At 43.3% G+C, this 27,631-nt stretch overlaps 1 protein-coding gene across 7 annotated transcripts in view; it reads left to right on the forward strand.

Moving 5' to 3' along the window:
• AFG2A (AFG2 AAA ATPase homolog A) overlaps nucleotides 1–27,631 on the forward strand; it is a 327,870-nt gene that overhangs the window by 18,270 nt on the left and 281,969 nt on the right. For 6 of the 7 annotated variants that reach the window (XM_019494631.2, XM_006263434.4, XM_059722088.1 and 3 more), the window contains 4 exons: nucleotides 1,152–1,281; nucleotides 2,872–2,928; nucleotides 6,476–6,599; nucleotides 12,852–13,107. In XM_019494631.2, the coding sequence (XP_019350176.2) occupies nucleotides 1,152–1,281; nucleotides 2,872–2,928; nucleotides 6,476–6,599; nucleotides 12,852–13,107 (567 nt within the window). The remainder of the gene's footprint in view (nucleotides 1–1,151; nucleotides 1,282–2,871; nucleotides 2,929–6,475; nucleotides 6,600–12,851; nucleotides 13,108–27,631) is intronic. The other variant, XM_019494643.2, reaches the window with a different exon arrangement.

The following is a 27,631-nucleotide window of genomic DNA, read 5'->3' on the forward strand; positions in this document are numbered from 1 at the left end:
CAGTTGCTGATTCGATTCGGAGGAGATTTCATGGTCAAATCTCCAAACTGAATTGGGAAACCAATGAAAAGGTCTGAATCGGTTTGAAGCCTCTGAATTGATTCGGAGATTCGGGCAGTCCCCACTTGCCACTGCAGGGAGCTGGACCTGGGCTCCGTGCTGGTATGTGGAGAAGTGGAGGGGGGAGAGGACCATGGGGGGAACCCCACCAGGCCCCATCCCCTGCCTGCTCTCCCAGCCCCCCTGAGCGCCCCCTGACCCCTGCCCTCTCTACTAGCCACGTCAGTGGTTGCCCCGTTCAGTCCCAGAGTCCTGGAACTTAAAAAAGCCCCACACTCACTGGCTGCTACAGTGGCTATTGGGGCCTATGGGGGCTCGTGGCAGAGCCCCCCACGCAGCGTGGGGCAGTGAGGATTGCCCCCCTGCCTGGCAGGAGCCAGTGAGTGCAGGGCTTTTTTTTTTTGTGTGCCAGGATGCTGGGGCTGGGCAGGGCAACCTTTTACAGGACTGGGAGAGCTGGCAAGGGATGGGGCCTGTTTGATTTGGAGATCTGGCCAATTCTACAATGGCTGAATCTCTGAATCGGATTTGGCCAAATTGATTCGGGACAGTGATTTGAATCACCAAATTAAATCACTGTCCCTTGAACCATCTGAATCCGAAGTGAATACTAGCCACTTCCCACATGGAGAGTTATGGGCTAACCTGCTTATAGAGTAACTTTCTCCACAACTCCTGTCAATTAGTCGATAGCGTTTGGCCTTTCTGCTACCAAATTCCTAAAACTTGGGCTTTGTAGCCACAAGATCTGCTGTTCTCAGACTTTTCTTGTTAAATGTTACCCCTCCTCTTCTATGTCTTAATCTGTTCTTCCTGTATAGTTTATAGCCAGATATTACAACAGATCATTGGTATTTTCATTCATATGCTTTGCACCTTCTTTAAAGGTGTTTGGTACAGGGAGCTCCTGAGCTAGTAAAGATATAGGCTTCTATTAAAGTGGTTTGATTGTTTATGAAGTTGATTTTAAGGTTAAGTTTATATTATGAAATAAACGTAGGGTAGGGCAATACAATGTGGAGATATTCTGCCTTGAGCATAAATGACTTTCTCTTCCCTCTGTGTTGTGTGTGTGCTGTTTGTTTTTAAAGGAATTCCTCCTCCTAGAGGAGTACTATTGTATGGCCCTCCAGGTACTGGGAAGACCATGATTGCCAGAGCTGTTGCAAATGAAGTTGGAGCTCATGTTTCCATTATTAATGGTCCTGAAATATTAAGCAAGTAAGTCAGCCCAATTTATTTATGTTAGTGACTTGCAGGTAGTGAGCCAAATTACACACTGATACATATGTATTGTTCAATGCCAGTGTTTATATCTGTATGATTGTGTCCAATGTGTATGCCTGAGTCTCAGAAATTTGCAGGGAAGGGTTCTTTTTGTAGGTATTATACTGCTCATAATCTGAAAACGAAAATCCAAGTTTGTTGCCTCCAAGAGGTTTCTAATGGTCAATAGAGTGAAATTCTTGGAATGGCTTTCTGAACAAGGCAGTACAGACAAGGAACCTAAACTTTTTCAAAATGTAACTTGATAAGTTCATAGAAGGGATATATAGGGTGAAAACAGATGTAACATTTGAGGTATTTAAAGGTGCAGCTGTTCTTGAAGCACTTCAAAAATAAAGTGTTTCAGTAGTGGATAAGCATAGTGTTCTCTTGCTGGAACATCTTGGAATTAGTGTGGTGTGCCTTCCAGCTAGGGGGTATGATGAAGGGGGAAGAGTACACAGTGTGCTACACCTCAGTGTAGTCTAGCAGCTCCTAATCTCCAAGCAAAGCCAATGACAATAAGGCCAGGTATAGACATTGTACTTTTACCAGTATAAGTGATCAGAAACTGGTCTATACTCATAACAGAACAGAAGTTCAGAACACAAAACCAGTCTCTACCCATAACAGAACATATGTTTGGCACACACAGATTGGTTTAAAAATGGTAAAACCTGGTCTAAGATTTGCACACCCCCCACCAAAGGGTGAACTTGTGTTCTGTTCACTACTGATTTAAATTACAGCGCTTACAGAAAGCTGCATAATTTAGATAAATTATGTCTCAGCTTTTTGAATGTCTGTACCTAGTCTAAGTGTTCTCCTGTCTGTCCCGCCTCTGCTGTCCCAGAGTGTGCCCCTGCCCGAATTGGGAAACCAGAAAGGTACAAAGGAATTTTGGGGCTAGAGAGCCAGCATCTTGGTTCTGGTGAGCATCACCAGATCTCTCAGTTCCAGTGGAGGGGGGTGGGAGTGCAGGGTCTCTTGTCTCCCAGTTTTGGTTCCAACCTAGGGTGGGAGGGCAAGTTGCTTTGTGTGAGTGGAGGTCTAATGTGCAGGACGGCGCTCACTGGCACAATATTCTGGTCCCTCCACCTTCCCCATTCTCCTGGCCCCACTGCAATAGTGGGAGAGAGGGGAGTACAGTGTGATACCAGGGTACTCAGGGGTCATCTCCTATGTTCTGTAGAGCACAAAGGGCCCTGCATCTAACTTCATTTTGAAGTGCTTCAAAATGGTACCTGTTTGTTTAGGGTTAGTTTTGGAGTGCTTCTGCCATTTTTGGGGCACTTCAAAGACTGTGTACATCTGTTGGCTTGCAGTCTAAAGTGCTTCAAATGTTACATCTGTCCTCTTCCATAGAAGAATCTCATCTAAAAAGTTTATTGTGGAATTCAAATTTATATAATAGCATTTGTGGCATTCATACATTCTCTGAGGATTTCTGAATGGATAAAAACTGATTTGTAGAAGTAAAAGGTGAAGAGTGTTTTAATGAAATAACAATAAAATCCTCTTACTAAATTATTTTGGTTGTTGCAGGTTTTATGGTGAGACTGAAGCAAGATTGCGACAGATATTTGCTGAAGCTTCTCAGTGGTATGCATCTTTATGCATATTCATTTAGGACACTATTTCAATCTTAATGTGTAAAGAAAAGTTTATGAAGGCTCTCTGACTTGCAATATTTTCTTGTGGAAGTATTTTAAAATAGAGGTATTTTTCTTTTCTCCACAGTGACCCAAAGGCAGGTAGTAAAATTCTAGTCTTCAAATGAAATGCCTTAGCACACTTATATAAAGCAGTATCATTTAAAGAGCTACTGCATATTACCAGGGACCTACTGAAATCTCAATTGCATATTCTTTGTGGAAATCAGGATTTTGGGTGAGCTCTGTGAAAAAGTGTGCGCGCTGCACTTTTGGCAGGCTTGCTGCAAAAAATAAATAATCAAACTTACTATCAAGCAGAGAAAAGCATGTGAGAAGCCCTGCAGTCTTGGAGCTTGTGGGGAAGGTGGAGGGGGAAGGCGGGGGGCAAGGGGAAGAGGAGGAAGGGAAGAGGAAGGGGTGGGGCTGTTCACAGGATCCTGCTGTTACCAGCCCTGCTCCCTCCCACGCCTTTCCGTGTGCTCCAAGACTGCAGGCTTCCCCCCACGCTCTTCTCTGCTTGCCGGTAAATTTAGTTATGTATTTATTTATTTGCAGTGAGCCCTTGGGAATAGCCTGAAACTGCAGCTTAATTACCTTGATTAAGCTTGGAGGAACCATTAGTTTTTTAATAACTTGTAGACTAATGGCTTCCCTAGGCTTAACCAAGGGAATTAAGCCGCAGTTTCAGGCCATGTGGCAGCTGCAGGGTGGGGGTGGGACTTCTGGGGTACCTCAGCCAATCAGAGGCATGGGGGGACCCTGCTGTGCTCAGCTGACAAAAATGGCGGCTGGCCCCAGATTTGTCTGCAAAATTGGCCGGCTTCCCCGATGAGTTCAGTAGATCCCTACATAATACCTCTAACCAATGAGCTTATATTCTCATTGTAGGCGACATTAGAACCAAAGCTTTTATTTTCGTTAGAAAGGACCGCTACCCCTGTAGTTGGTGTCTACATCCAAACGTAGCATAAGTGGTATCTACACACCAAAATGAAATGCCCAGCAAATTGTGAATAAGCTAACTTGACTAACTGAAGCAGTGTAGCTGTATTAGCATGGTGTTGTGCCTGGCTTAATAAGCTGTGCAGAAATACTTTTAACATACCCTAATGTGTAAGAATAGCTGAACTAGGTTTGATACTGATGACCAGGGATCCTGGTTTTCTCTGATAAAAAATTATAAATTCTATGATTAAAACCCTCAAATCTGCAGTTAAAATGAAATGCCAGTATGTAAATTGGTATCAGTTGAACACAATATTTTATTAATATATTTACAGTTGTAAAGCAGTATGGAAGCCTACCAGTGCCTCAATCACTATAATAAAATCAATTCTAAATCCCTATAAATTTTTGGCATTTGATTTGGGTTTTTTTTATCATGGAAAATCAGAGCTTTCCCTGCCCCCTTCTCTCACCAGGACACAGGTCCAGGCTCTTCACCCCCAAGCCACAGCCCCCCAGCCCTGCTGGCACCCCTTACCCCCCACCCACAGTTAGAGGTGCACTGATTTATTGGTGACATCAGATCAGCACCAGTAAAAGAAAAATTAACATTATTGGCAATTGGCCTTTTTTTGGCTGGTGTAGCTGATAATGTCACTGCTAAATGCAGTATGCATATGTGCAGACGCAACATACATGTGGCCAGGAATGCAGCCTGGCAGCTTGGAGAGCAGCGTCCAGCTGCTAAGTCTGTTGGGGGGAAGGGATGTGGAGGAGGGAAGGGGCAGATCAAGGCCCACATGGTGAGGGAGAGAGTGGGGAAGGGGCAGGGGCAGGCGTTGCCCAGCTGGGGTGGTGAATGTGACCCCGCTGGGAGTGGGGCAGAGCCATGGGTACCTTCTCTGGGGTGCATGAGGGCTTGGGGGAAGTGGCTCACCGGTGCTGTGTGCATCCCCAGGGGAGGAATGTGAGGGGGGAAGTGCCCCTCTCGATTTGTAAGCAGGGCAAGGGCAGGCTTCTTTCTGGTGGGAAGGCTGGGCCAGGGCTGTGATTGAGGCAGATGGCGGTGGCGCTGGGAGGGTTGAATATGGGGTGGGCTATGGCCACCCCAGAACTTGTCATAAACCCCCCAACCCCTCCCTCCCCCTCTCAGCGCTGTACCTGCCTGCCCAAAGTGCAGCCCTGGCCCAGCCCCCCTGTTGGGAAGTGGCCGGCATAGCCCCTAGCCCAAGCCTGCAGATGGCAGTCTGCCCTCACCCCACGCACAAATCTGGGGGGGGGGGGCACATGACCCCCCATGCCTCCCCGGGGGGGGTGTACAGCGGCAGGGAGCCACGCCCCTGGCGCCCTCTGGATAAACTGCCCCCCCGGCTCTGCCCTGCTCGTGGCGGAGACAGCAGGGTGGGAAGCCTGAGCCTGCAGCAGGCAGCCCACACTTGCCCCTACCCTGCACACAGATCTGGGGGCATATGCCCCCCCCCCCGAGCCCCAGGAGTACATGCAGTGGTGGTGAGCCAGCCTACCCTGCCCCTGAGATGAGCTACCCATGGCCTCATCCTGCTCCCTGCCTGGGCCCTGTGGCTGCACACGGCCCTGGACCCCAAGCCCCATGTACCACCTGGCTGGGCAGCAGCTCCAGACCTGCCCGACTCCCTTCCTTCCTCCCTCCCTTCCTATGGGGTCCTCTATTCCCCTCCCCCCCCCCCCACCGGATTTACCTGTGGGAGTTGTTCTCCATGTACATGCACGTGGTGCCTCCTGCCTGACTGCCATCCTCCCACTGCCCCCAGACTTGCAGGTTGGAACTCTGCCAGCCTGTAGAGAGCAATTTGCAAAAGTGGAAAATCCATGTTTTTCTCAGTTAAAAGGGAAAGTCCACATTTTTTTCTGCTTTTCTGCAGGAAATGGAAAACCTGGATCCCTGCTAATGACAGTGAAGCTATGACAGGATAGGGTTCTATGCAGACTGCAAAACCTATCTGAAACCCTGGATAAATACTTGGGCAGCTAGTCAGGTCTGTTTTTTGTGCTAATAAGAGCTAGCTAGCTTAAAGTGAGCTTGGAGATGTCCATAAAGGCTGCTTTATACACCTTTGGATTGTAGTGTACGTATACCCTCTGAGGTTGGTGGGACAGTATATGATTTCTCAGATAGAAAAACTTGGAGGCCAAAATGACCTGAGGGCAGAATTTAGACTGCAGGATTTTTATTACTGGTGATATGTTAGCAAAAAGGAACCCAGCCTGACTTTTAGGTCCTAGGCTGATTTTTTTCAGTGATGGCAATTAGAAAAGGCATCTTTGTGAAGTTAGCAAATTGAATATCTCATCTTTGAGAGACAATAAATATGGGAGCACACAATGCTGTTAATTTATGTATTCACATCTTAGAGTTGAACCAGGTCTTGGGGCTGAAGGTTTCAAAAACCTATTAAAATTAATGATAATTTTGGGTCTATATTCCTTAGACAGTTTTGCAAATCTCCATGTAAATCCTTTGAATATATACATTGGATGGATTAAATTGCTTTTACTTATTTTTCTTTCAGCTGCCCCTCAATTATATTTATAGATGAACTGGATGCACTCTGTCCAAAGAGAGAAGGAGCTCAGAATGAAGTTGAAAAGAGAGTTGTAGCTTCATTGCTAACACTGATGGATGGCATTGGCTCAGTAAGTATAAAGTGTGTTGACTTAGTTAATATATTATGGGGAAAAACTAAGCAAACTGTGTTAGTATTTATCATATAGTCAGACCAACTTTTAGAGGAAACTTTAAACTGTTTTACTGGAGTCTGTATACCTAACTGGATTTTTTGGGAATAGGAATAGCTATATTTATCGGTAATCATGAAGTTAATATGACATTTGGAGGTATTTTTGAACCTCCAAAAAAAGAAGAGTGTGTGCATACTTTCATTTGCTTTCTGTCCTTTCCCATCCCCTGATGTTATTTTGGTGACAAATGTAAGCCATGGGAAGAAAAATTTTGATTCAAAACAGATTATTTTAATATTGCTTTGAATTTAAGTAAAAATAACTGTTAGTAGTGTCCAAAGTCAGTTGTTAAGGGCCCCTCCACATGTGCAGGTAAAGGCACAATAGGATCTAATGTATGATCCACACAGTTGTTCCTCCTGCTCTCCCACATGTGCATGGCAGGGGGCATGATTATGGGGTTGTGCAGTAGATCCCAACATATCTTAATGACAGTACAATACCACGTGTGCATTGTGTGCATACCATGTTTTTCATGGCTGGGAGATGGTAGCAGCTCCTATTTCCCAGCCATAGGGACTGTAGACTGTCAATCCAATGCCACGCCACGCCAGCAAACAAGTTTGCTGTGCTGCCCATTTTCCTGCGCCAATGCACCATGCCGCCCATCTCCCTGACTCAAGATGCTCAGTTGCTGTTCCGATGCAATTTTTATGTGGTGAATCTGTGTTTCCAAACTTTTTCTTAAAATTTAGTGTTTCTTTGCCCATCAAAATGGCAGAAAAGCGCAAATCTGGTGCAAGTGATGTTTCTAAGAAATGTAGAGCAATTGCTATGGAAGCAAAAATGGAAATAATTAAGATGTCCGAAAAAGGTGGGATGTCAACTGAAATCGGTAGAGCTTTGGATATCCCCAAACGACTATCATGGGGATATCCAAAGACAAGGTAAGACTTCAGGAACATGTTAAGGGCTCAGCTCCTATGCAGTCAACTGTGATAACTAAGCATCATGTTGGACTTATTGCTCAGGTTGAGAAACTGTTAATCGTTTGGCTGGAGAGATCAAAATCAATGCCGTGCTCCTGTGAGTTAGACACAATTCAGGAAAAAAGGCTAGGAGTCTTTATGATGATCTAAAGAAACAACAGGGGGAGAGTTAAGAACATTGGTGAGGCATGGAAACAATCAAATTTGAATGGTGTTTGGAGAAAATTGTGTCCTGAGTTTGTGCCTGACTTCCAAGGCTTTACAGACACTGTTGAAGAGGTGACCAAAAATGTTGTTGAAATGGGCAAACAACTCAACTTAGACGTTGCACCAGAAGATGTTGATGAGTTGCTGGCATTACATTCTGAAGAATTAACTAATGAAGACCTCATTGAATTAGAACAGCAAAAAGTGGCAGAGGAAGAAGAAGATGCACCCGCTGTTGAAGAGACTCCTTCTCATAAAGTCTTGACGACAAAAGTGTTGGCTGAGGCATTTCAGTATTTGGAAGCTGCCATGTTCCTGTTTGAGGAACATGACCCCAACATTGAACACAGTGCATCGGTGAATAGGGGCCTATCTTTCATGTACAGCTGCTACAGAGAAACTTACAAGCAAAAGAAGAGAACATCTGTCCAAACTTCCTTGGACACTTTCTTTAAGAAAGCAGACAAGACCCCAGAAAGACCTGCGGCCAAGACTTGAGAAGACTCCAGCCAAGAGCCCTTCAAAAAGTCCAGCAAAGTCACTTCAAAGAAGTCCTTCCAAATCAGTATGATTGCTATTTACAATATAAATACATTAATGTAACTATATTACTTGTCTATAATTGATTGAGTACAAAATTCTCGGTTATTTTTGGTGAAAATAGGGTATCAGGCCTTGGTTCAGGAACCAATCCCCCATTTATAACATTGTTCCTTTGCAAAAGTCAGTTCCGAGTTACAGCGTTTTGACTGAAGACGCAGTTTTCAGGAACCAATTGTGTTGTAAGCCCGAGGACCACCTGTAAACATTATCAAGGTCAAACTTTATAGCTGCTTGGACCTTTTTATGGCATGATAGATACTTTGAATATGTAGCTGGTCTCAGTTTAATTGTGCGATTAAACAGCTCTTGAAAATTTTAACTGGATCGTGTACAGAGGGCCTAAAGTCCCAGAATCTGCATTAAGCTAACCTTCAATTTTCAAGGCCAAATTAAAAGTCCATGGAAGCTGTGGGACTTTATCTGTTGACTGAAGTAAGGTTTGCTTCAGGCACATAGAACATATTAATTCCTAGTCTACTTCTGTCTAATTCATTTGTTCTCAACCTTTGTAGACTTGCGGCATCCCTCAGTAGACTGGAAGCTCCCCTTGAAATATGCCAGCTCTTCCTTTTTAATTTTTTTGACTGCAGAGCAGTTTTGACTATAGAGCAATTCTTCTGTTGCAAAGAACTCAAGTTCACAGCAGATCAGAATGTGGATTCCTGTTTGAAATCTCTGGGATTATTTTGTGAATCATGTTTGCATTTCTAACGCTGCTAACATTGTGTGGCACCCCATAGAACCCTTGAAAAAGGGCCTCAGGGCATGGCACCCTGGCTGAGAATTACTGGTCTGATTAGCACGGACACAGGAGGTGAGGTCTCTTTTTTTTGTTTTGTTTGCTCCATTAGACGCAGTGTTTCTGTGTTTTCTTTTGAGTTTACTTGCAAGTTTCCATTATATTATTGCATAATAGTCCAGAGATTTACTGGCGGGGGAGGGTGGGAGGCAGAGAGACCCAGACCTGATGATCTTTTTTTCAGACTGAGATGCTGAACTCTTACACGTTACTGGAAGTAACTTCCTGTCCTCTATCACAAACATGTCATATAACCTCATTTGTAAACTGATTAAGCTCAGTCTTGTTAATCAGTTAGGATTTTTGATGCCAGTACTCCTGCTGAAGGGCTGTTATATACTCTCCTTTCTTTGATGGCTAGAAATATTCTCACAGGGTGCTGACAGATGTGAAAAAAACCCCAAACAAACAGCGCTTTACCAAAGGAGGAAGCGTGTTAGTTTCTGCAGCGTCTGTATAGATGGGGTACTTCAGCCGGGCTTTTTGGTGCTTTTATCGAAAGCTGATGCAATCAACTATTAGTTAAAAGCACCAAAAAGCCCTGCTGCTGAAGCATGCAGTATATACAGATGTTGGGTAAGCTGGGTCAAACTAACATGATATCTTTTCTGGGCGTGCACTGTGCTTGCTGTGGGGGGCGCACCAAGATGAAAGTAAAGCACTAGTTTTTTTGGTGGGACGGGAGATTACATCTGTAAGCAGCTATACATTTCAGCCTAACCTTTTATTTAGGTTTATTTATTCTTGTGTCAGTACTATCCTGTTCCTTGAATAGTTTGTTTTCCACTCCGCTGCTTTTCTCCTTGATGTCACGAGAGAGTAATCATGTCCCCTTTCAGCCTTCATTTTACGAGGTTAAATAGGTTATTCCTTTCCTGATTTTCTACCACTTTTCTCTGCACCTGTTCCAGTTTCAGTTTATTTGTTAAATTTTACCCCATTTCCATTAAAATTATCTATTAAAATTTATCCCGTTTCCAATCCTGTGGCTTATCTGGTATAATTTTCTGGCCATCTTCTGCTCATGATGTCTCCCAGTTTTGTAGCACAGCAAATGCCATTAGCATACTGTTTTTTCAAGTCATTAATGAAAACATCAATTGTTTCCAGGGCACATCTTTGTGAAACTCCACTTGCCCATTTCTGCGTAGTTCAGTAGAACAGTGGCAGTGTTATGCAGAAAGACAGATATTATGACTTTCAGTACAGTTCCTTATTTTTCTACTAGAGCATACTGTCTCCTGCCTTCCCAGTGCATCAGTCTAAACCAGGGGTGGGCAAAATGGCAGACCTGGTTGGCAGCCAGACTCCATTTCCCAGCAGCCACTGCTTGTGTGGTTGGGGTCAGTTTCCATGGAGATCCCAGCAACAGGTGTGCAAGGCTAGGGTTTCTGTGGAGACCAGCCCCAGCAGTGCTGGCAGGGCGTAGAGCTGCTCTGGAGCCAGGCTGGGATCTTGCAGTGGTGACTGCATGGTCCAGAGTCAGGGCAGAGCTGCAATCTATAGCCTGTATGCCCTGGGCAGGGACATGCAGGTAGCAGAACATGGCTCTGCCCTGGCTCCTTGCAGCGGTGACAGCATGGTCCGGAGCTGGGGCAGAGCTGCAATCCACTTCCTGCATGCCCCAGGGAGGGGCATGCAGGCCACAGATTGCAGCTCTGCCCTGGCTCTGGATCATGCTGTCATTGCCGCAAGATCCTAGCCTGGCTCTGGAGCAGCAATCTACCCTATCATGCACCCTGGCAGTAGAGGCAGTGCTGGGGAGGGGGAGACTTGGGGGGCTGTAGCCATCCCAAAATTCCTTGTAGCCTCCTCCTGTAGCCAACCCTCCTAGTGGTGCTGCTGCTTCCCACTCTGCACAGGCAGCGGCAGCTGAGCCCACCTTGCTCCTGTGCACAGCACAGCCTTCTCTCAGCGTCCCCTCTCCACCCCCCCAGGAAGAGGCTGGCGCCACTGCTGCTGCTTGTCAGTGCTGCTGGGGCCAGTCTCCACAGAAATCCCAGCCCCACTATCACAGCATGGTTGCTGCTGGGGTCTCCATGGAAACTGACCCCAGCCACGTGGGCAGGGGCTGCTGGGAAATGGAGTCCGCTGCCAGCCATATCCAGCCTGCAGACCAGACTTTGCCTGCCTCTGGTCTAAACAAATACCCTCACACTTACTGGTCAGTCATATAATCTTACAAGGAGAAGGCCTGTTAGTCTGTATGCCGATATCTAGTTCAGGACAGGCTGAGACTCGTGTTTCAAAAGCAAGGTAGTTTTTTATAAAGCAGAAAACAATTCTCAGCATTCCCATCTTTGTTCTGAATTAGGTCATGTGTTTTGGTTAATCTGTATGGGAGTTCTGATTTGGATATCCATTCTTTCCTGTGGGCTGGACTTATTGGTAGTCATTAGATTTTCTGTCATGCGTGAGTCATTCCTCTGACTGGGCCGCATGGTTCATCTTGGAAGGTTCATAGCTGTGGGGATAGCATGAAAGATGTCATGCGAGGTGGGATGGAGGCATCAGATTGTCTAAAATTTGACTCTGATGATTCAGTGTGCTGCAAGAGGAAAAAAACAGTTCAGTATAGACCTTAACTTGAAAAAGTTTGGACATATTAAAAAACCAAGCCAAACAAAATAAGTACTGTTTTTACCTGAATACAAAATGATCCTGAGTTTAAGACGCACCCCCTAGTAATTAGTTTCTATACATGGAAAATTCATAAATTTATTATAATGTATGTGTTGGAATCTAACTGTTGGAGGGAGGATCAACTTAAATTCATCCGCCCCACTACTACAGGCAGTGGGGTGAGAGGTAGCGAGGAGGGCAGTAATGGGGCAGGCAGGGGGCACATAGTAGGGAAAATGATGGGAGGTAGTAAAGGGACAAGTGTTGGAGGGAGGTGTTGGGGGCAGGTGTAGGGGGGAGCAGCCGGGGGGAGATGGGGAAAGTCAGTCCCCTGAGACCTTGTACTTGATTATAAGGCAAGTAGTTTTTTCCCTGTATGTTATATGGGCAAGAAAAACCTTGTCTTGTAATTGAGTATGTATGGTAATAGTTTTTATATTTATCTACAAAATGTAAACTCTTTGTTCTGAATTGGGTCAAAGGCCAATGTAGAAATATCAACGTTTTCCAGAAGGCTGAAATTTCATTTGGCTTTGTTGTCCCCCCTTGTTGTCTTCAGTTTATTACCATCAGCTCATTCTCTTTCCCAGGAGCTCCTGTGCTGGATAATTTCTGGTCTAATGAGTTGAAAAGTGCTTTGTGTGGTGGTGTTTTTTGTAGCTAGAAGGAGGCTTTATGTGAAATTGTTGTGGAAAGCTCATAGGGGCCATGGACGGAAATTACACATAAACCGGTAAAAATGATAGTAAGCTTGTTCAGATTGGTAATGTAACAGAAGTTCAGTGCATATAAACTGCTTTCAAAATGGCTGAAACTGGTTAAAGATGAACCAGGATGGATTGAACTGATTTAGGTTAAATTGGTTTATTGAACTTCTGTTTCAGATCAGAAAGATAGTTGTTAATGTTGAATTGTGTTTAATAAATTCAGTAGGATTTCAAGGTTTACTTTCTGATCCTTTTTTCTCCTTTACTTTGGCTTGTTTAGGAGGGTAGTGAAGGTCAGCTCTTGGTGTTAGGTGCCACAAACCGTCCTCATGCACTGGATCCCGCATTACGGAGACCTGGGCGTTTTGATAAAGAGATAGAAATTGGAGTTCCAAATGCACAGGACCGACTAGACATACTGAGCAAGCTTCTTCATCAGGTTCCTCATCTGCTGACTGGAACAGAGTTGGTGCAGCTGGCTGACAGTGCCCATGGATATGTGGGAGCAGACTTGGCAGCATTATGCAAGGAAGCTGGTAAGGTTTCTGCATCTTGCTTAGGATGTGATACTGCTATTCAGTTTATGATTTCACTTACTCTGCAAATCCACGTACTGATATTGTATAGACGCAGTTCATCAGACAGAAAGATCTAAAACAATTAGGTCTTTTTTGCCTTCCTATTTTTGTAAAGTTTTGCAACAAATTCCACAAAGGATTTTAAGTAATTTAAACAAAAATACACAGGAAACTCGGGTGGTTCAGAAGATTAGTAATAGTTTATAGAGACCTTTGCTTTTTAGTCAGCAGCTGGAACCTTGCTCAGACTATTTGAGACCAACTGTTTGATAGTCAGATTAGAGATTTAGTAGGGCTGGTTCTCAAATAGTCATTTTAGACTTTTGTACAGAGCAAATGGAGAGGATAAATATGGATCCTGTGCGTCACTTTTGAAGAGGGACTTTGCTAGCTATGCTCACGCTTTAAACTGTTCTGAATTAGCAAGCGTTCTTTAGTGTGTGCCTCTCCCCTGTACCACAAACTAACCATTTCTTTTCTGTTCTTTGAGGAGTCTTTTCTGCTTTGCAAACTTCACATAAGAAATATGAAATAGATTGGACTGAAGTTTTCAATTTAACTAAAGACGTTAGGATGCATATTTCACTGGAGTTTCAGCATAGGTTCCACTTTTGCACCCACAGCTTTGTTCTTTTACCTTAGTCATTTACTTACCTATCCATAAATGGATGCTAATGGTTGCTCACTTTTATGAAGGCCTTTTACATCTGTGGATGTAAAATGCTGTGTAAATAAATACCACCCATATTTTATTGGGTAGACTCTCTGTGCTGTTATTGTTTGTAGTGCTTTCAGAGTCTAACCAAGATTGCGGACTGTGTGCGCTAGGCACTGTACAAACACAAATTGAGAGGCTTTTTTTTTTAAATTTTTCCTGCAGGGCCATATGGCTTATAGACCAGTCAGATAAAAGGCAAGAGGAGAAATGGCTTAATTGTCCAAATTCCCACAGCAGATCAGTGATGGTCAGGAATTTTTCCTACCCCATAACTATGTTACATTTTGCCCAGCATGCTGCTTTCTGTATCTGTTGTCATAGTCATATGTGCCTCAGAACTGCAGGACATAGAAGAATTTAACAGTATTTTTTGTAAAAATAAACATTAACTTTGTAATGACTTTTTTTTATAATTTGTTATCCTGGAGTGACCTCTGCTGGAGGAAATGCATCCCTGCTCTTTTAATTGTGCTTAGAGTAGGGTAGATGTATTTTTCCTCTTGACAGAATTAAAAAATAAATGACTTTAGCTTACAGTTTAAATGAATACATTTAAATCTCTTATTTGAGGGCTTCGGGGTTTTTTTTTTTTTTTTTTTTTACATTATTGTTTTCTGGAGAAGAATTTAATATTATTTTTTTAATATGTGCCTTATAAACAAGGACAATTAACTATTTTATCTGCAACTTGTCAAGCATATGCCATTTTTATTACAGAATCCTAAAAGTTAGCAATGCATATAGTTCACTGGCTTACCAGTGCAAGGTTGTTCCTATGGCACAATTCAAACTATCTGTTCCTAAATAACCTTGAAATGCCAAGCACTGGGCACTTAGTGCTTCCCTGTGGAGACTATTTATAAGCTGATATGTTTCTCTGTGCAGAAGTGTTTTCTGATATTCAGTTTAAGTTTTCCTTGTTTCATTTTATCCCTTTTAATTATTTATCTTTTCAGTATGCCCTTGTGTAAACCAATAACTCTTCCTGCTTGATGTTTTCAGTCTTCAGATATCTGTAGTGTTCTCATAGTCCCTACCTCCTCATTCATTACTTGACCAAGCTGTAAATATTTAGCTCTTTTAATATTTCCTCATAAATAAGTCATTTGTGCTTCATGAAAATGTTGGTGGTTTTTTTCCCCTTGAACTCCCTCCAATTTGTCAAGAACTTATTTTGGTAATGTGTTCAGAGTTAAACACGATATATTATCAGTATTACAATGTAAAGTACCACATGCATTTGTAGCAAAGATTGTTGATTTCAGTTCAAGGTTATTTAGGAACAGATAATTTGAGTAGTTCTCTGTAAAGCGTCTTTCACAAACTTTAGAAGCAGCTGCTACTATTGATTTTATTATAGTCAATACATTTAATAGAAGTAAATGTGAAAATTGTAAACTTGTACAAGACTAATCCTGACTACAAAATATATCAACTCCCTTTTATTACAAAATATTATTTCTTTTGAGTTATTTTCTTACTTCAGTTAGCAGTCAGCATCCTAGTGTGTTATCCATTCTACTTGTATGTTACAGAACAACAGTTCCTGTCCATGAGTGCTTTTAATCTAAATGTATTTGTATGTTTTCAACAAGTTTAGGCTATTTCTCAAGGGCTCTTCATTCCTAATAATTGATGGCACGATACCTTGTGCGCATATATATAATTCTGTATGTTTGCCACTGGCCCTCTGTACTTGCTACCTCACTGCCTATAAAATGGTAACTACGGTGCTGCAATAGGTTAATGCCACAGTGGTGCCTATTGGTTGGCACCTACAGAAATCATGGCGGAAGTGCGCTGTGCAGTGGCTCCTATAATTTGGATTGTTTTGCTGTGCTCCCCCCCTTCCCCTGGTTGGCAGAGGGGACCCAGCAGCCCCACTGGTTGCTGCTGATCAGCTGGAAGGCAAGGGAGAAACAGTTTTAAGTATTTTTCTGTGATTTTGGTAGGTCCCTACCTATAGGTAGCGTTGTCTAAAGCTATATCTTAGGGTGTCTCCTAAATTGGAAATGTGATTTCAAGCCAATTACTTTGGGGACAAGTTTATTGGTGCTGTAGCACAGCAGTGCTATTTATCCTGTCCCAAACTTTGCTAAGCAGTGGCTTCATTGTTTCTGGTATAGGTGCAGCTTTCCCAAGCTCGAGGATGCTATCACTGGGGACTGTTAGTTCACTAAGACATTTTATTGTAAATTCTTGTTTCCAGTTTTCTCTAATTTTGCCTAATTTCAGCATTCCAGGGTGAAATGATCCATACTTGCTCTCTACTGATTCCTCAGAATTAGGCTATTGAAAAATAGATTTTCTAATGTTAAAAATATATTCCAGCTTTTTCTTTGAGCTGTAGCACTTTCATGCTTGGACAGGAATTTGAAACCTGATAGGTCAGAGCAGTGCCTTTATCTGTATGCACTACACAAAAATCTACTGAGATCTCTGAATTATTCAGCTTCTGAAAGTTGCCCTCTACATGCTCAGTAGAGCTTGTTAGAGGTTGCCAAAACTTATGAACCTTCACTTCATTGAGATGACTTCATGGTATCTGCTCTTAATATGTTCCCAGTCTCCTCCCTCCATACATAATATGCAGACAGCACTGCATATGGTGGACTAAAAGCAGCCACTCTCCCTTTCATTAGGAGGAGGGCATCCTTAATGCCCAGAGAAGGCCATTAACTGGATGAGGGGTAGGCAATTATTTTAGCTGGAGGGCAGCTTCATGAGTTTTGGTGAGCTGTCGAGGGCTGCAGTGGTAGCCCCGCCTCTTGACAGGTGCCCTGCCCCCTGGTCATCATCTTGGGATCAGAAGTCCCGTCCCCTAGCCCCCTGACCTTTGCCACTAGAAGTCCCTCCCCTTGCCACTGGAGGTTCTCCTTGTACTAGCTTGGAACCAGAAAAAAACCCAAATCATATATCAAAAGTCAAGCATCTACTATGGTTCCTTGGGTGAATCTGATATCTTTTTACCCCCTGCAAGCTTCTACTATAACATTTTAATTTTATTTTAAAAAATATTTTTTATTTTTGTCTTGATTTATGTGTGTTTGCACAGTGTACATAGAGGTGATTGAATAATAGCTAAAAAATGAAGTAAGTTGGGTGTGGCTGTGTGCATGTTGTGTTGGGGTGTGGGCAGGGTGGGTGTGAGAGAGGGTGGGGGTGTGTGGGAACCCCTCCACGGTACACAGCTCCTGCCACCAGCGGCAGTAGCAGCAGGCAGTATGCGCTTGGGATGCTTGTGGCCCATGCAGGCACAGTTACCTGATGGTATGTGGCTCCATCCAGTTCTGGGAACTGCATGTGGTTGCAAGGAGCAGAGCCAGGCTGGCTTACCTCTGTCATGCAGGGCTCACGTGCAGCTGCTGAGACTCGTGTAGCATCAGGAGAAGCCCCACACAATGGAGCCAGTGGCCTGGCCTTGTTGCCTACTGCCATGTGCAGCTTGTTGGACTCTGCGGACATGGCAGGAAGCCCTGCTTCCCAGTGGAGTCCTGGGACCTGCACATTGTGGCAGGGAGCGGAGCCAGGCCCCTGGCTCCATTGTGCAGGGCGTCCCCACTGTGGTGTGCGAGTCCCAGAATCTGCACGTGAGCCCAGTGCCCTGGCTCTGCTCCTTGCTACCATGTGCAGCTCCTGGAACTGGCTGGAGGTGCACACCGCCAGCTGGCTGCACCTGCATGGGGCACAAACACCCTGAGGACCTGCTGCTGCTGTCAACAGCAGTAGGAGCTGTGAGTCATGGGGTTAGGGGAGTGGTGTGGCAGAGGACCCCACACCCTCCCCAATACCCACACCTTGCCCACCCAAGCTCCACACTCCTGCCGTCCCACTAAGTGTGGGCACCTTGCTTCTGCCAGCCTCAGCCCCGCACTTCATGCCCCTGCCCAGCTGCAGCTTCCCTACCTGTTGCCTGGAGCCAGCACTGCAGCAGGGACATGATGAGGAGCCACTGGAGGCTGGGAAAGCTGAGCAGGTTCCCTGGTGACTGTAACAGTGGCAGCAGCAGCAGCCCTGCCTGGAAACTGTGTGTGCTGGCTCAGCCAGGGTCCTCCCATGCATGAGGGTGGGAATGAAGTGCACAGGCTGGGCAGGGTTCAATTAATTGGTGGGTGCCCCCAGGCGGGATGAAATTGCCTGGCAGGCTGGATCCGGCCTGCGGGCCGCATTTTGCTTGCTGCTGGACTACATACTATTCCATTTTATTAGGCACCTGTGTATGGTCCTATTCCATCCTTCTTGAGTCTCTGGAAATACATTTGTGTGTCTACTTCTGTAAGACACTATTATAATAGCCTGAAGACGGTCACAAAAAGCAGTTAGGAAGAGGAGGACAGGTTTTTATGGACTTTTGCTGACTGTATTATTTACCAAATACCAACATGTAGAAATTGAGGATCAAACTCTAAAAATAATGAAATATTTCAGCATTAATAGATTGGGAGTACATCTGTCTATTAATAGTACTTCTTTAGACATCAGGATGAACTTCTTTACAGTAAGGGTTGCCAGAATCTGTAATGGGCTTCCAAGGGAGGTGGTGCTCTCCTCTATCTTGGGGGTCTTTAAGAAGAGGCTAGACATGTACCTGACTGGTGTCGTCTGACCCTTGCGCTCTTTCCTGCTTAGGGCGGGGGGTTGGACCTGATGATCTACTGAGGTCCCTTCCAATCCAAACATCTATGAATCTATTTATTGTTCTGGTTTTTGAACTTTTAGGATACATGATGGACACGTTTTTTAATCCATGGGAGGACATTGTTTTGAAATTTCAGATTCCATTTTCAAAAACCAGTCTTGATTCTGGCTTATGGAAAATGCAGTGGATATCATGGCCTGAGTCTCATGTTATAATTGCGAAAGATGGCAATACTGTGACTAGTGGCAACCCTCCATGTACTTCATACCTTTACCTGTTGAGTAAAGCCTTGGTATCTCTCCTTTTGGAGGCAGTATTGGTCTATTATTTTTTAAAATGTAACAGAGAGATTGTATAGTTGCTTTGGCAGAGCAGGGGATGGAACCCAAGGGTGCCTGTAGACATTCTGGGAGGCTGCTCCAATGTGCTACAATTATAGCATGTTGGAGCAGACTCAGTGAATGGAGTCTGCTGGAGTGTGCTAATTAGCATGCTCCAGCCAGCCTCTGAGTCTCGTGTATTGATGTCCCTGCACTTCAGAATGGAGGTGGTGGCGCCTCAACTAATGTTCCTTAGATGAGCTTTAGTCAAATCGCCCCTGCTGCCATTTTGGAGACGCTGCAACACTTTAATTAGAATGCCTCTCAGAGCCAATGCAATTAAAGAGCCCCTTCTCACTCCCCCCTCCCCTCCCCTGCACGTTCCAAGAAAAATGCCCCAAGTCTGTAACGTGGGAAGTGTCATTTGCTTAGAGTCGCTTTGTTCAGAACAAATATGCTAGATTTCTGTGTTTGGTTATGTTGTCTATAACTGCTAGGATGGAGAAACCAGGATTCCTGATTTACAGCACTGTTACTGTTCAGCAGTTTGTTCTGTAAGCACCAGGTAAAGGTTTGTGTTGTGTTCTCCTTTAACAAGTGGTTTGCATCTCTGAGAACTGGTTAATGTGGAAGAATCTGCATAAGCTTTAGTGATCCTTGAATCAAGCCTTTGGCACCAATCCTGCAGTGAACCCCAGGTAGAAGTCCCCAACTGATTTCATTGGGGCCCTGCGTGGTCTTGTACTCATCTGTACCAAACTGGCAGGATACTTGGTACAGGTTTAGGCCTTTGAATAGGACAATATTCTTGGGACTGGAGGAGGTTTTCCATATCCTATGTTGTTTAGTAGACTACCTTTTAGCATGAACAGCTGAAGTGTTTTATCTCAAACAGACATGCTGTTTAGAAGATCGGCTGTACCATATCCTTGCATATAATGTCTGTGTTTGTATTCCCTTGGGATCGGGCTGCTGCTCTAATTAATTGGCCGCACAGCCTTTTATTAATTCCCTAAAAATTTATAATGGTTTTAAATTAACAACAAAGATAAGCACTGCACTTTTTTGAAAACATATGAAATGTTAATTATGTAGCACGGACATGAATGATATAAACTGTGCTGAATGTTATAAGATGCTTAGCAACAAGGGTTTCCAAATATAGCAATTTATTATAAACTTATCCTTCTATGGCTGCCTGTAGCATTTCAACAGGGTGAATATAAATATAGCTTGATTTCTTCAAGAAGTGGATTCAGTCATATTGTTTACAGTGAAAGGAAGTATTTGCTTTGTAACTCTTAGAATTTATCTTGAACATCCTTGTACATTACACACAATTTCAGCGTGCTGATATAAAACACTTGGTCTATGATAAGATAGCGTCATGAGGAGAGGAAGAACAAACGTCCTTGTTTAAATAGAGGCCTGTCTTGCAATAACATCTAATTGGTTCCAGGAAGGATGCAGCATCAGAATCACTGTAGCTTGGAGCCTTCCCTGAGGGAAAAGGACTAATCACTTTGTTTTACATCTGAAAGTCTTGCAAATTCAAATGTTTCTTTAATGCCTGTGAGGTGCAACAACAAGAGTCTCTTTGCTTTGGTAACTTCAGAGTTGTATTGTCATGTAAATTGAACTCAAGTCTATTGCTTCCTGAAATGTTATAGATATCTAAGAAACTGGGCCACATCCTCAGCTAGTACAATTGGGCATAGATCCACTGAAATCATTTTATCTGTGCTTGCTTGCATCAGCTGAGGATGTAGCTTTTCCCCTTGACAAACTAGCTGTTTTAAGAGTAGCTTTGTTTAGGAATCGGATTGTCTGTGGCAGTGTTTACACGTCTTATCTATTCTTTAAACTCCAACTAACAGTACATTTATGATATAGACTCTCTGTAGTATTTGAATCTGTGATAATGAAATAGTCCTTTCAGTTGCATTGCCTGACAGAGCTGCCTTTGAGCATTTTTGCTAGGCTTATGAAACAGTTTGCTGTTTACTTCTTGCGACGTCATTACCTAACCAGTTCTCTTCCCAAAAGTGGCCACAACGCTCATTCTTGTCTTTTGTGTTAATGGGAATAATAATACAGTTGCGGTCAAAAAAGGAACTTAATGATACCAAAACCCAGGAACTGTCACTGCTTATAGCGTCCGTGTTGTATCTTGCATTTTGTAACCTTAGCAAACTGGATATATGAAAGAACTAAGACCAGCTGAGCTTGTGCAGTGTAGAACAGCCTGGCTAGGGAGAGAAGTTGCACACAAACTGGTATAAGTGATTGGAAACCAGTTCAGATCTGTAACACAACAGAAGTTCAGTGCACATAAACCGCTTTCAAAATGGCCAAAATTGGTTTAAGATAAACCTGGATGGATGTAATATCAGACTGAACTGATTTAGGTTAAATCGATTTATTGAAGAACTTCTGTTCCAGATCCCCTGCAGATTCAAGTTAACTCACAGTAATCTGGCATCCCAGGATGCTTTGCGCCTCCTTTGCAAGTGCCCCCACCTCGCAGGGTAGGCAGGTTAGGCTTGGCCCAATTTGTCTGTTTCAGCCCAGCAGGGAGGTATGCTCTAGCGTCCCCCAGCATCTGGCCTGAGCCACTGCAGGCATATGGCTGCATTTCTGGACTCAAAAGTGAATATCTGTTCACTTGCTTATTGGTTCCATCTATGCAGTTTAGAGTAAACTGCAACAACTGAATAATTTCAGCCTTGGGCTTTTTGACTGTCTGTAATTAGCCCTTGTGTGAGTTTCTGGGGACCCCATGTATGATATAGAGACTTTAAATTTCTTAAGGCTGCCAGTGCTAGTCCAGCTGGTGTTACTCGTGTTGTGCCTTGGTGTACCTGTTGATTATTGTTACTCCGGGGTGGTCAAGGTCTGAGGAGTACTCATTTTCTTCCACTTTAACTTCTTTTTTTTGTAGAGAGGTTTTGTGGCCATAATTTTGTTGGTGCAAGAGAGCTCTACTTTGAATAGTTACTTAAAGAAATGGTTCCAGGAGATTTTTATGGGTTATATCCTTTATTGAACCACCACATAGCCGGGATGGACTTAGACAAGCTTTTGGTTATCACAGTAGCTGTTTCGAAAGAATTGTGTTTTTGATTGCCTAGCTCCATAGAAATATTAATACTCCTTACAAAATGTACAGGTTCTACAAAGCAGAAGCTTTCTGCCTGCTTCTCTCTCAGAGACCTAAGGAAGAATACTGTTCTTCCTAAAAGTTCATTGTCTAAGTTTATTGAACCAACTATGTGGTTAGGATAAAAGGTATTGCACACACAATTTTTTTCCTCTCGTGTATTTCCTGGATCATTATGCCTATATTGTCACTTCAGCACTGCCATTGTATGGTTCCATCTTTTTTTTTCTTTTTTTTCTTTTCCAGATCAAATGTGCTCAGTTGTCATATAAAAATTATGCTCCCCCTGCCATGCTCCTTGCCTGGCAAGCTAAGCGTGAGATCTGAAAGCTGAGCTTTTTTTGTTGTTTTACTGTTCATCACCTGTCATAAAGATTCTGCAAGCCAAACATAAGAAGAATGTGCATGAGAGATGACCTGAGCCTTGATGCTTAGATGCAAATCAGAGCTGAATTCTGTTTTCATCTCCTTAGTGGTATAAATGTTAACAATATTGCAAACATCTTTCAGGCTTACTTTGTTAAATGCAGTGTGCATGTAAGTGAAGCAGTCTTGGACTTTTATGCTTTGATAGAGAGAGTAAATTACCAGTTAATTGGGGTGGTGGGTTGTTTTTTTTCTAATACCTGGATTACAGAGGTGGATTTAGGAGGGATACTCCAGTTGCCATCCAGTTGTAGCTTTAATGTACATTTAAAAATTGAGTGAGAATGCTCTGTTTTTTTTATTTAAAAAGACGAAAGGAATCTGTGCAGTTGCAAATTAGCTGCTACTGAATCTTGTGACTGAATCTTGATTCCTGGGGGTGGTCTGCAGGTAAGTGGGGAGATATGAACCTATTTCATTATAAAAGATTTTGTAGGAGCTGTAATTTTTGTAGGGAAAATTAATATTTGTATGGAGCTAGACAATTAAAAACACAATCCTCGTGAAATGGCTAGAAGACAAATTTTATGCCAAAATGGCAGAATGTAGAATTTTGAAATTTTAGAGGTACAAATACAGCTGTAAATTAATTACTGGACTGTGATTGTCTCTCAGATAAAATCAGCCATTTTTATTAAAAAGTTGACATTTGTAAACCTGTTAATGTATACAGATATTAATTTACTGGGTAATCATATTAAGTGAATCCTGTTAGGACCTTCAGTGCTTGTGGGTGTTTAAATTACAAGCATTCTTTATCACTTTTTGATGAACTCCTTAATCCAAACATTATTTTAAAAGTGAAACAAATGCCCTCATTTGCCCTCTTAACAGGTTAGGAACAAATATGTCTTTGCTTGCGTGCACACACACAAAGCACTGTGGTTTTTGTTGACTCAGGCTGTAACATAAGTTTTTGAATTGTTTTTAAGAACGCTAATTCAGAGTGATTGTTAAAATACAGAAGTGGTTACATCTGGATATTGATGTGTGGCTTGAGGGAGCATATCTAAGACTGGATGGAATGTGTTGACCTTATTCTTGCCTATGGAACCACTTGTGTTGTGTTTTTCCTCTTTTTTCACATTAACTTTTTGTAGGACAGAGGGAAAATCATAATAACTTTCAGAACTACAGTCTACCTAGTTGGGGACATTTCATTTTAGTAGTTTTTTCCCCCCAAGATTCCCTATAAAACCACTTGTTTGGACTGTTTCAGTCAGATTTTTACCTCTTTTTACTTTTGTTGAATACTACCTAAATTAGATTGTAGACTGTTTAAGTCATGGAACTTCATTTTTTGTTCAGTGTGTAGAACACCTACTACTGTGGAGTACTGGTCAATGGCTTGGCCTCCAAAGTACTACTGTAATTAAAATAATTTGTAATATACCTTAAATGGTGCCATTTATTTTACTTAGTTTTTTGACATGCCTAAGTGATCTGCCCCTGGATAACTATGGAGTGGCAGATTTTAGGATAATAAATATTTTACATTGAATGAATCCTGTACTGTATAAAGTGGGGACTGGGATTTTGGTTAGATATACTTATTTTTGAGAGTGAGAAGGAAATAAAATCCCAAATATATTTTAGCATATAGGTGTGAAGTTCCTTTTTTTCCCAATTTTTTTGGATGTAGGTTCTTTCTTCTTTCTTTTTTCCTACTTTGATTTCTGTTCTGGCCAGGACCATTAAAATGGATTGTTTTTAAAGAAGCCTTTTCCAATAAGCAATACATTTAAATTTTGTCTGAAATTAGTTTTCAGTTAATTTCATTTCATTGGGCTTGTTAACTTCTGTGTTGCATATATATATAGGTGTTTCAGTCACTTGTTTAAAGAATTTTTAAACCCATAATGGTCACTTGTTTAAACCCTATTTATTTTTAATTCTTGTCTGTTCATACTTATATAAGAGAGAAATAAAAAATATATATCCCATATTAGTAGTTGATACTTTCATCCTTAATTAAGCTTGAGCTCATTCTCTTGTGGTAGCCAATCATTTGTTTAATATACAGATGATACAGGGAAGCTGTCGTGGAAGCTTGTAGCCATATATAGTTCATACAACAAACGGTTCATTGGTCTTGCTTGGTAAAGAATTCAGGAGTTAAGAATCTAAATCTCCCTACTGGGTGATGTTCTATGCATGCTTTTCTATCCATTTTCTTCCTTTATTCCTCACCTTTTCCTTCTTTTTTGTGAGTTTTTCATGCAAAGGTTGATTTTGGGGTGGGGAGGGGTTATTCCATTGAAAGAAGTGACAGTTCTCATCACTGTATATTCTGGGCCTCCATGTTTATCTCTTATCAACCTGTTCTGGCTGGTAGATGGGGAATGGTGGATATATCCTGCCATGGCCCCTGCCATTCACAATGCATGTGAATTCTCATTGTTATAGAAATATCTCCAGTGTGCTTTAGAATAATGATATTAAAAAGAGCAAACAAATAATTGTTTGTGTAGTATAAATATCATATTCCTGCTCTTAGAATGCTTCATTCAGCAGTGTGTTCTTGGGAGGGCTCTGTGGATTAAGTGTTGTAATTCATAGTTGGCAATGCTTGCAGTGAATGTTGTTTTTGGAGATGGTGTAGTGTTCTAAAACAAGGTGATTATTGTGGGTGTAGCATACCATAAGGTAGTTTATATCATTTCACTTGTCCTTGTACAGACTGATCACAGAGGCTGTCTGTGTAGTGACAATCCACTATCACTCATTGGCTATTTCTTTAAAAAAAATTAGCACTATTGGCATGTGGCACAACAATAAAAAGAGCTAAGGGCAGATCAGTTTCCTTCAGGATGAAGCCAGAAATTGAAATTAAGCAGTGTAAGAATAATTAAGCTGTAGCTGAGGTATATCTAGGGAAGTAAAGATGGTTCTAAATCAAGGGTGTCCAACCTTTTTGAATGTGGGGCTGGATCATGAACTCTTTATCACCCAGCGGGCCGGCGAGGCATATTCTGTCCTGGGCCAGAGACACCCTGCCTATGTAGCCCTGCTGCACCTGCCTGTTACTGCAAGGTTCATAGTAGCTGCTGGTGGGCAGGAGGGATCCATTTTGCATCTAGCCAGCTGCTGCCCCCGAGACTGAAGGGGAGAAATAAATAGCTCCACATCTCCATCCCCTGAGCAGCGCAGCCGCACGAGCCAGTGCTGCCTGAGGGGGGCTGGAGCGAGGCAGCTGCTGCACCACAGCCCCTCACCCACCCACCTGCATGGCCCCACTCACCGTGGTGCCCGGCCGCTCGCGCATGCAGCCCTGGTGGCCTCAGTGCTGTGAGCCCAGAGTGCGGGGTCCGGCAGACACTGGTTCCAGCTGCCTCGCCCTGCAGAGGTCACGCCAGGATCCTGCCTGCCGAGGCCCCCTGTGCTGGCTTCCCACGTGCTGCTGGGGATGGGAGGAGGCCGGCCAGGTCAGCACCAGCCAGCAGAAGCGGCGGTGGAGCCATGTGCCACTCGGGACTGACCGGTGCAGGCAAGGGGAAATGCAGCTGAGTCCTTGCCGCTCTGGCTGGGCTTGTTCCGTCCTGAGCAGCACACGGCTCTGCTGCCGCTTCTGCTGGCCAGTGCAGACCTGGCTGGGCTCCTCCCATCCCCAGCAGCATGTGGGAAACTGGCTTCAGCTGCATGCTGCTCCTGATAGGATAGACCCACCTGGGTTGGCACCGGCCAGCGGAGGCGGCGGTGGAGCTGTGTGCCGCTCAGGACTGACTGGCACAGGTAGGGGGAAAGTGCAGCTGAGCCCCTGCTGCTCTGGCTGGGCTCATCCTGTCCCGAGAGGCACATGGCTACTTCTCTTCCCACATGTGCCGTGTCGGCAACGTCAAGCCCACACACACCGTGTCAGAACGTTGTCCCTTCTCCAGCCCTTCAGCAGCCATTAGGAAGCTGTTGGGGGAGGGACAAGGGGTGGGAACAAAAGTAAACAGTGTTTACTTTCATTTCCCGTTGTGGCATCGCGGACCTCAGAAAATGCCTTGGCGGGCCGCATGTTGGACAAGCCTGACTAAATCATCTTCACTTCTCCAACTTGGGGAAAGCTGGGAATCAGTCCAACTCCAGAGGTAAGTTAGAGCAGTGCACATTTAATTTATACCAGCTAGAAGGGTCTGGTAGGGACTATTCTTCTGTTCAAAGATTGCCTGTTTCTGGCCTCAAATTCAGTCACTGTAGAATATGCCAAGATCTTTATGCCACATGTGGATTTTCCCATGAAAAAGGGTAGAAGCTTCAGCTTCTTGCTTATGGCAGCTGTGAATGGTCAACGTGGATTTAGCTATGACTAAACACCTGGAGTCAGTTGTTTTTAAAGGTATCCAGGCATCTGGCTTCCATTGAAATCACCCTATGCAGCTTTAAAAAAAAACAATTGGATCCTGACACTTGTGTTTGCTTCAAAGGGCTTTTATATGTCTGAGGACTAAGGATGTGCCCATACCATCTCCATGGTGATTCAGAAGCCACCACTAAGAACCAAGCCCTGCCTACTTGCTCTTGCTTTGTGCATGCTTCTTGCCAAAAAATGTTGTATAATCCCTCACAGGATCTTAGTTTTGGATGTATCCCTGAGAGTGATGCTGGACATGCTCTGCACTGCTCTTCTGACGACCCTACTTTTTTTTTTCAGTGTAGAGCAGAAGTGGATGGGTAGGGTTTTTTTTCTCACTAGCAATCTTGGGATTGCTGCAAGGGCAGTTTTGACATACTATGCCATTCCATCCTCCCTCCCCTCTTAAATTTTTCCAAGTCTACCTGGACGTGCCGTAATTGAATAATTCTCAAAGTGCATTCTACCTGTTTATTTACAAGTCATTTTCCCTCCCTCATTATGTTATCTTTGGGACCTACAAGATTGAATCCACTTTTTTGAATTTTCCTCTTTTGCTCCAGGCCTACCCAATTTCTTCCTAATGTGACTAAACCACTTTTTCAGCTAAAGTAGGGTAACTGGGGTCACTATTCAAATCATTGGGACTGCTACTTAGTCACTGGAGAAATAACATTAATCTTCCCTTAATGAGTTAACTGTCCTGTTAACTGTCTAGGGAAATGTCTTACCACTAAGCATCATCTACAAAATGTGGCAAAGTAGCAAGGTATTAAACCTCAAACCTGTATTCCTTGTTCTATCTATCGGACATAATTTATTTATAGTTTTAAGTTATATATTCAGAATGCGACTATTTTTCTTCCTAGATAATACATTC

The sequence above is a fragment of the Alligator mississippiensis genome, chromosome 2 (assembly GCF_030867095.1).
Source record: "Alligator mississippiensis isolate rAllMis1 chromosome 2, rAllMis1, whole genome shotgun sequence".
NCBI classification, from domain to species: domain Eukaryota; kingdom Metazoa; phylum Chordata; order Crocodylia; family Alligatoridae; genus Alligator; species Alligator mississippiensis.